At 43.0% G+C, this 9,403-nt stretch overlaps 1 protein-coding gene across 1 annotated transcript; it reads right to left on the bottom strand.

Annotated features, from left to right (window-relative positions):
* Positions 1–6,011: 6,011 nt before the first annotated feature.
* Positions 6,012–9,050, bottom strand: LOC311589106 (enhancer of rudimentary homolog; the record flags this gene model as incomplete). Its single annotated transcript, XM_084767395.1, has 3 exons — positions 6,012–6,765; positions 6,812–6,851; positions 9,014–9,050. The coding sequence occupies 3 exons, from the start codon at positions 9,048–9,050 to the stop codon at positions 6,408–6,410; spliced, it is 435 nt and encodes a 144-aa protein (XP_084623521.1). The 3' UTR covers positions 6,012–6,407.
* Between the last annotated feature and the right edge of the window lie 353 nt (positions 9,051–9,403).

The raw sequence follows: 9,403 nt of genomic DNA, 5'->3' as shown, positions 1-9,403 counted from the left end.
CTGTGGAGAAACAAAACAGAGAAAGTGTGAAACTTCCCTCTGCTGGCTACCTTTCACAAAGCCAGGAGGGCCATGCAGGCTGCTAGGGTAGAACTCTTTCCAAAGTTCCTGCTCAGCTACACACCCCCTGTTACACTGCCAACACGCTAAACAAGATGCATCCAGTGCATGATGGCAAGATGGCTCATCCCCGATTGAACGCCGATTGTGAAGAACACACACCCTCCCACACATCCAGTCCATGGCTATGGGCAGCTAGCAGTGAGCAGGAACAGGATTCTGACACTGCTGCTGTTCTTCAGATCCCTGGGAGGCAGGCAGCCCATTGTCCATGACGGAACCAAAGGATGCCACGAGTCCACGTGCTTGGGGCCTAGGGAGCCTTTTCTGAACCAAGGCCTGGGAAAACTGGTGGAAGTCAGTGCTCTGGATGTCTCGATGCTCTTCACCTCTTCTCTGTCACTGGTAAATGAAAATTGCTTAGGGAAGGAATGAGCTAGCCAGCTGTCAGGGCAGTGCACGGCAGGAAGGGAACTTCCACAGCAGGAGCCATCTTTCTAGAGCAAAGGCAAGTGTGCAGTTATCATGCGCAGCAGAGTCACTTTATTTTGTCGTACTTGACTATCGCCTGCCTTTCATTGGTGATTGCAAAACTGAATTTGAGGTAATTTTCAGCTATTAATTGGACTAATATTTATCAGGCCTCTTTGCTATGTTCTTTGTCCCCATGTTTTTCAGCCACATAGTTTCTGCCCTTTCTGGCTTTTGGTCCCTTTTATATGAATTACTTTATCCTAGAAAGTTGATTACACTTAGTTAAACTTGTTTTTCCCTTTTCTGTAGAATTAGCAATATCCACTGAAGACTAATACACACTTACTTTCATGTCACGGTGTACTGTTTTCTGGTGGTACAAGACCATACAGCAATAAGATGTACTCTGAATTTTTTTAATTGTCAGTTTTTGTTTCCTCCTAATCCCACAGTAGAATGTGTTTCTCTATGACCCTTTCTTTTTTTTTTTTAAGATTTATTTATTTATTATGTATATAGCACTCTGCCTCTGTGTACACCTGTGGGCCAGAAGAGGACACCAGATCTCATTATAGATGGTTGTGAGCCACCATGTGGTTGCTGGGAATTGAACTCAGGACCTTTGGAAGACCAATCAGTGCTCTTAACCTCTGAGCCATCTCTCCAGCCCCTCTATGACCCTTTCAAACACACATTTGTCCTCCTTTGTCTAAATCTAGCCCTCCTGATTACACACCTCAGAAAATATTCTTAAGGTTTCTCCCTCCTGGGTATGCTCATTACTGCAAAACTAGGCATATGGACTAAATATACTATTGATACTGTTTTTGGAACAAACCATTATTGGTGAAATGAATTAAGAATAAAAGAACTTTCATAATTACTTGTTACCTTATTGTTTGATTGTATTTTACATAGTTCTGCATTTTTTACTTGTGTTACCTTCTTTCTTTCTCTTCACATTTCTGGGGAAAATAAGTCTGTTGGCCACAAATTCAATCACCGTTTCTTTGTTTGAGAACATCTTCAGTGTCTTTCAATTTTTATTTTAAGACTTGCCTTAAAACTGAGAGCTTTAGTTTAAGTTTTTTCTCTCGCCATTTTAAATATAGCTCTTCACCTTTTGTTGCTAATAAAAGTTTTTGGTAAGATTAGATATGATTTCCTTTGCGTGTATTTGGCGTGTGGTATATGTGTATAGGTGCAACCTTTGCATGTATGCATACAAAGGCCAGAGGCCCACTTTTTTAGACTTTCCCCCCTTTTTTGAAGAGACAGTAACTCACTGAATCTAGAGTTCACCATTTATGCTAAAAAAAAAAAACAAAAACAAAACAATGAGCCAGTGAGCCCCTGGCTTGCCCTGCCTGCCCCAGCACTCAGGAGTTACAGATTTACAGATGCACACCACAGCACCTGGCCTTTCCCATGGGAGTAGGAACAGCACTCTCTCCTCATGCATGTGCAGCAAGCACATCACCCACTGTGCAGTCCCCACAGCCTCCCAGTCACATGTGACTCAAGTGTTTCTCCATTTCAGGTTATATAACTCCAGCCACATACACATACACCATTTTAAGTATGTATTTAGGCAATAATCACTGTCATTTTATTATAACAACCAAGTATCTTTTCTTGGCATTTATCCTGCTCCATGCCCTCCAATCTTCATGCTACAATAGCATTGGCTGACATAAAATAGAAAATCAAGCTGAAAGTCCCCAAGCGAATCTGCTTTTGACACAGGGGCATGCAGCTTTTTGTAGAAGACGTGGCTACTGATGTGTCAAGGGTTCACTGCTGTGAACAAAGCACATCAGACGCTTCCTGTCCCCGACGGCTGGTCACTTGCAGTATGGCTATGCTCTTCTTCTTGTAAACTGAATTGCCAAGCATTTTTCTCTTTCTATGTTCTTTAGAAATTCAAAAGGAAGCCTATAGTTTGCTATTCAGATTATTCAGTGTCCTTATAAGAAACTGAGACTTTATGCTCCTTGTGACAGGAATAGAAAGGCTTGTATTTCAAGCTTGCCATGTTGTCAACAGTAAAATTTCAACAAGTTTTCTCACTGCTCTGATGTCACTGGGCTATTTACCACGTCCCCTTTTCACCTGTGTTTAACCCTATATTAGGAGAGTTCATATTTACCACTGTGAAATATTACTAATTTTGCAGCTGTTGGCATATTTTGGGGCTACTTTATTTTTATTCTTAGACCTCTAAATAATTCCCTTCTACCCCTAAGCCTTCCAACACCCCAATACCAGATAGGAGAGATGGAAACTTAGAGGGGAAAGGGGAGAGTTGAGATCTTTTTAGACTACTTCCTGATGTTTAGGGTCATTGGGTTCCTTGGGTCAAGTTCAGTCTCCGTTCATAGTCAGGATGTCTCCAGTTTCTTGGCAAAGCACAACAGCAGCAACCAGAGGCAGCAGGGGGAGCAACCCCGTCCTCCCCCTCCCTCTTCCTCCTCTTCCTCTTCCTCCTCCTCCTTTTCCTCCTCCTCCTCTGCCTCCTCCTCTTCCTCCTCCTTTGTGCCCACATCCCTTTCTGGGTTCTAGCATTTATTCCCTCTCAAAAGTTCCCAGAATTACAGACGTCAACTATCCTCAGCTGGCAAAAATCACGCCCCTGCTAGAACACGAGACAATGGTAGTTAGATTCGGGGGACAATCACAAACAGCCCCATATCCTACACCCGGGATTAAAGCAAAAACGCATTCCCATAACAGAACTGGATTTTAAAAGAAAACAAAGTACTCACTACACGCAGCAATCATGCTTTGGCTCTTCCATTTGACCAGCATTTGTGCAGTGAATATTCATTCTTCCATTGGTAACTAAATATGCAACTTGGGTTTGTCGCTTATTTTTTTTTTTGTCTTTGTAAATTGTTTATTTATTTTATGTATATGAGTGCTTTGTCTTCACACCATCAGAAGAGAGCATCAGATCCCGCTATAGATGGTTGTGAGCCGCCACCATGTGGTTGCTGGGAATTGAACTCAGGACCTCTGCAAGAGCAGCCAGTGCTCTTAACCTCTGAGCCATCTCTCCGGCTCCTTTTGTTTTTGTTTTATTTTTAGTTTTTTGAACTGTCACTAGTTCTCTCAGAATCATATATCCTAACTTTTGCCCCTCATTAATCCATTCAATATTAACGTAAGGGCCGAGTCATTTAGGTTTAAATCTGATCTTTTTCCTTATTTTTCATGCATTGACTTTACAAATAGGATTCGTTGTGACATCTCCATGCGCACGCACAATGACCCCTGATCACACCCTTCCCACTGCACTCACTCACTCACTCACTAAATTACATGGTTTGTTTCTTTTTCTCATTTTTTTTACCTCTACCCAAGAGATCTATTTTTATTGTATATTTACTGGCTTCTAGTTAAAATTCTAAAATAATTCTTCGGTTGATAACATTCAAGTTCCCCATGTGCTGCCTTATCTTGCCAAAACCTACTTTTCAACCATTGCTTTCGCATGCCTTAGGCCCCTCCTAACTCCCCCTTCCTTCTTTGTGTCCTCTATGTAGCTCTGTTTCTAACCACTGCCAACCTCGCAAGCCTCACGTAAACAGTGGTGACTGTGCAGGGTCCGTGTCCACTTGTCCGCTCACATAACTCACCCATTCTGGTGTCTCTACTTCTTGAAACTGCATTCGCTTTTTCCTGAAATCACACCCTGCTCCTTCTGCCCAGAGGGCTCTGTGGTTCTGTTCAGCGTGCTTCCAGAAACGAGTGTCTTGCTTAATTACTGAAAAATACCTAAGTTTCTCTTGCTGTCTTGGGAGATACTCTCTTCAGATGTAGAACCCCTGGCTGGCAGCGCCTTTCCTTGGCACACAGACAGAGTCGCCCAACTATCTCTGGCTGGCATGGCTTCTGCTGAGCCATTTCCGTCTGTGTTTGGGTTTGCTGCACTTCCTTTGAGGCAGTGACTTTGCTTTCCTCAGATGGTCCTTACACTTCACATCTGTCTCTCCTGCTGTCTGCTTCTACAACAGGGTCTAAGCATCACCAACTCCCCACTTGATGTCCTCTTACATCACACCGGAAGCATTTATTTTCTGGGCTACATTTCCCAACTTTGCAAATTATGAGCCATCATCTCTTCTAAGATAGATTCTGGCTTCTCTCTCCCTCCACCCCTCCATCGCCTCTTATCCTCTCAAGACTCAAACTAGATGCATATTATATCACCTAAACATTTCTTAGATACCTTATCTAGGTCTTTGCCACCTCCCTGTGTAATGATGCTATTGATGCAACATCCGCAGACCTTAGAACGTCTCCTGTGCTCTTTACCTTCAAGTGCCAATATCAGAACATTTATCTGGGACAGTTCTTTATCCTGGAGCTGTGGAAAGCCACACTGTCATGTGTATTGAAACCCCTAACTGCCAGGAAATTAGTCTTTCCTGGGAACGCCCTTCAAGAGCTGAACTTGAGTGTTGTTTTATAAATATCTCTCAGATGAGGTAAGTAAATATGCTCTCCTTTAATGGGAACAAACATCTCTTATCTACTGTATTTAAGTGGTGTAGCACTTGACATAGGAAATTAGAGATCTGAGCTGACCACTGCTGCAGGGGAGCAGAGGAAACCCCTAGCTGTTGTGCATTGTTGACATGAGCTGGCCATGTTAGCACTCCAAAGCCTCAGGGCAATGGAAAAATGACAATTTCCTTCTCCTCCGCACTCCGAGGCTCAGAGGTATGACAAAGCCTTCCCCTGCTCCTCAGGGCTATGGAAAAAATGACAATTTCCTTCTCCTCCACACTCCGAGGCTCAGAAGGATGACAAAGCCTTCCCCTGCTCCAAGTACAAGTGTGTAGGACTATTGGCCAGTTGTGCAGAGACTACACAGCTTCCTCCTCCTGTATGAGTACAGCCAGAAACTACTAAGCCTGCCTTCTTAGCTGTATATAATCAATCCACTTCCTTGATTCAGTTATATAAAATAATGCACCGAGTTTCTAGGCTGCTGTTGGTATGTCTCCATGAGAGCCCATGTGCCACCCAATCCTGGCTTTTCTGTACGCACGTCTGTCATTTCTTCATTCTCTATTCCCCGCTTAGAGCAGTCCCTAAAGCCATGCAAAGTCACAGCCAAAGTCCTTTGGTTTGTCCTCTGACCTCCACATATGTGCCACGGGCACACAAACATACAGCAAAGGCATCCAATAAATAAAAATGTAATAAGAATAAAACTCCTACAACTCAAAGCATTCTCCTCTTCTCATTATACGCAACCATCTTCATAACTCATTTGTCACTTCTTCCTTTGATGTCCGTTTGATCAAAAACGTCCTTCATTATCGGGTCATTGTGTGTTTGGTGCTTGTAACAGTCATCCCACTGGGCTACAGATTATTGATTGATTCTGGGGAGGTACATGAAAACAGTCTTGCTGGAAGCTACAAAGTTTGGAAAACAATGTTTAGAAATACATCTCTTTTTTTTTAACAGAACATTTCTTTATTTTTCACTTAAACTTTCCCAGAGGACAAAACTAACCTTGTCACCACCCCACCCCCAGAAGGGTTAGTGCACATACCTATAAAGCAAGTATGAATAGTTTCAAGGACCTGAATCAACCTTAAATGGCAAAAACGCTTCCTATTTAAATTATCATAAAAATGATTAAGTAAAAAAAAAAAAAAGAAAGAAAAAGAAAAGGAGCGAAGGGACCATGGGGGGAGTTCAGAATAAAAATATCATTCATGTTTCATGTCACACATTCGATCTTGGTTCTAGTCTAACAAAATGGAAACAGGATCACTATCATACAAAATGTTCACTACAGCACACCGTATGCACCTGTTCCATGCCCAACCCAGCCCCTAATGCCTCCAATTCAATTACTTCCCGGCCTGTTGGGCCTGTTGATGGAGGAGCACGTAGATCTTCTCTTTGATCCAGTCTTTGTTATAAGGCTGGTACTGTGTATCAGCTTGGTAAACAAGACAGCTGAGATCTGCCAGATCATCAATAAAATCAAACAACTGACTGATACCATATGTGGTGGAGGGGCTGTTGGGATTCCTTCTCTTCAGAGGTTCTTCATACATTTTACAAACACCTTCCATGCACTCATTCACAGACTCGTTGTCAGTGTAAGCCCTGCCTTCTGGCCTCTTGGTAGGCTGTACCAGCAAAATAGTGTGAGACGTCGCGCCAAACGCTTTGCTGCAGCCGCCGCTAACACCACCGCCGCCACTGCACACACACACACACACACACACACACACACACACACACACACACACACACGAGCTCAGCCTCAACGCCACCAACAGCCAATCCTGCAAGAGGAGCCGCCTAGAAATAAATCTCAATGCCCTTGCTCACTGTGTAGATGTAAAGTCCACCCATCTTGTTAGGCGTTGTTGGGTTTGATGTCATAATTGTAAGCAGATATCTGACAGAAGCATCCTAAGGGAGGAAGGTGTACATTTGGTCCATGGGAACCCTGTGTATGTGCCATCATGGAGCAGATGACATGGTGGGATGAAGAATTGTGGCTGTGAAAAAGAAGGATAGAAAATCTGCTTGGGATGTGATGCTGACCAGGCAGCAGGCCGCTCACCAGGACATAAGACCCTGTATCAACCAGATGGACCCGCCTCCAAAAGGCTTTATGGCCTCTACAAATGATGCCACTCGCCTGGGGAGCCTAGTTGAACACCCGGCCCTATAGGAATGTCTCTTGTTTAAACTATGCTCCTGCCTTTTCAGAATAAAACAAACAAACAAAAGCATGGCAGGGAGTGCGGGAAGTAACCTAAACATTATTGAGTTAAACTCTTTGCTGGATGAAAACCACAGGCTACAGAACAAAAAGATAAACCTCAGACTGAGATAAAATGTTTTTATCTCAGGGCACTAGAAAGATGGCTCGGCAGTTAAGGCCACTGGATGTTCTTCCAGAGGACCTGTGTTCAATTCCCAGCACCTACATGGTTGTTCACAGACACACAGCTAAAGTATTCATACACATAATTTGAAAACTAAATGTTTTTAGAGAAGTGTTAAATTGTTGAAAATTGACTTTTAAACTTGTTATTAGGAAATTGATAGTTATACCAGCACTTAAAGAGACAGAAACAGGTGGATCTCTGTGAGTTCCAGGCCAGCATCATCTACAAAGTGAGTTCAGGACAGCCAGGGCTACACAGAGGAACCCTGTCTCACAAACAAAAAAGAAATTGATAATTTGGCTCAATGAAGCCTCTGAGAAATGAGGCAACAGTTCAAGGATAGTCTTAACAACCCTGTGAGAACCTGTCAAGAAATAACTCTGATAAGAAATGAGCAAAGATCAAGGCTGGAGAGATGGCTCGGTGGTTAAGAGCACTGGCTGTTCTTCCAGAGGACCCGAGTTCAATTCCCAGCACCCACATGGCAGCTTACAACTGTCTGTAACTCCAGTTCCGGGGGATCTGATTCCCTCGCACGTATAGACAAAACACCAATGTACATAAAATAAAAATAATTTACTTTTTAGAAAATGGGCAAAAGCCTGCCAGGCATGGTGGCGTGTAACTTTAATTCCACCACCTCAGAGGTAGAGACAGGTAAGCCTCTACAAGTTCAAAGCCAGCTGGAGGTCAAGGTCAACCTATCTGCACATGAAGTTCCAATTCACTCTCAAGACTGACATTTTATGTGGATGACAAAAGGCTCCATTGTTGGGGTACTTTTAAACAACCATTTTTATTTTGGGTTCCTTAAATCTCTTTCTCCCTACTCCATCCAAATCTCTTCCAATACCCTAATACCAGGTAGAGGAGAAAGAAATGGGGAGAAAGGGTGTAGTTTTCCTTAGCTGTTTCCTGCTGTTTAGGGTCGGCAGGTTCCTTTGGGCAAGTTCAATCCTCTTTTCAGGATCTCTTCAATTTCTTCTCATCAAACTGCATCAACTGCAACCAGAGCAGTAGGGGGAAGCATAGCCTTCTTTCTCAGCAGGTCTCTCTTTGGGTCTGGCTTTTTATCTCCACCGACAGAGACCCCCACCCACCACATGAGGCAGTTCCCAGCTGACAAACATCACATGCCCTCTCATGAGGCAGTTTTCAGCTGTGGACAAACTGGAGCAGCCCCCATATACCAGAGACTAAAAAAAAAAAAAAAAAAAAAAAAAAAAAAAAGTTTACATACAAACCAAAACTTCCACAACATTCCATAAAAAAAATTTTTTTGCACTGAAATTGTTTGTTCCTTTGTACTGCCTTATCTTGCTTGCCAGCTGCCCTGGTTGTATCTGCGTATTTGTGGGCTCCCTCACACTCCCTCACACTGGCTGGTCTGTTCTTCAAGAAGCCCACTCTGCCTTCATTCTGGACATCAGAAATCACGATTCCAGGAACTGCCAATTCTCTATTTGCTCATAACCACAAGAGAAACTGACAGAGCTTTCAAATGCAACTGTATTTGTCAAAAGAAATGACCTTATACACAGACTTACTCCTCCAGTTGGATGGTTTCTCTGCGATGGACTTCATTGAGGTCTTCTCAAGTGGATCTCCTGTATAGTTTGCTAGTCACTGTGTCAAATGCCTTCTCTGCATCTGGCAATGTTTGTTCTGAAAATGTTCGATGGAACCCATCAGTGCGCCAACCTAGGCTTGGCATTTTCTGTATGGGTGAGTTGCAATGTTCTGATAGCACTGAGGAATCACCAACACGCTTAGTAGGTGCTTCACCACTAAGACACACCCTGAGTTTTTCCCAAGTATTAATTGACATAATCCATTAATCTACACAGACCTAGGCAAAGTGTCTCTTATTTGTGTGTAAATTTACCTAGTTTTACTTCTTTGAAAATTGCATTTTACAGCCACTTTGGAAATCTATT

The sequence above is a fragment of the Acomys minous genome (assembly GCF_964271855.1).
Source record: "Acomys minous genome assembly, chromosome: 18".
Taxonomy (NCBI): Eukaryota; Metazoa; Chordata; class Mammalia; order Rodentia; family Muridae; genus Acomys; species Acomys minous.
The sequence above is the reverse complement of the archived record's forward strand: the minus strand, read 5'-3'. Positions and strand labels throughout refer to the sequence as shown.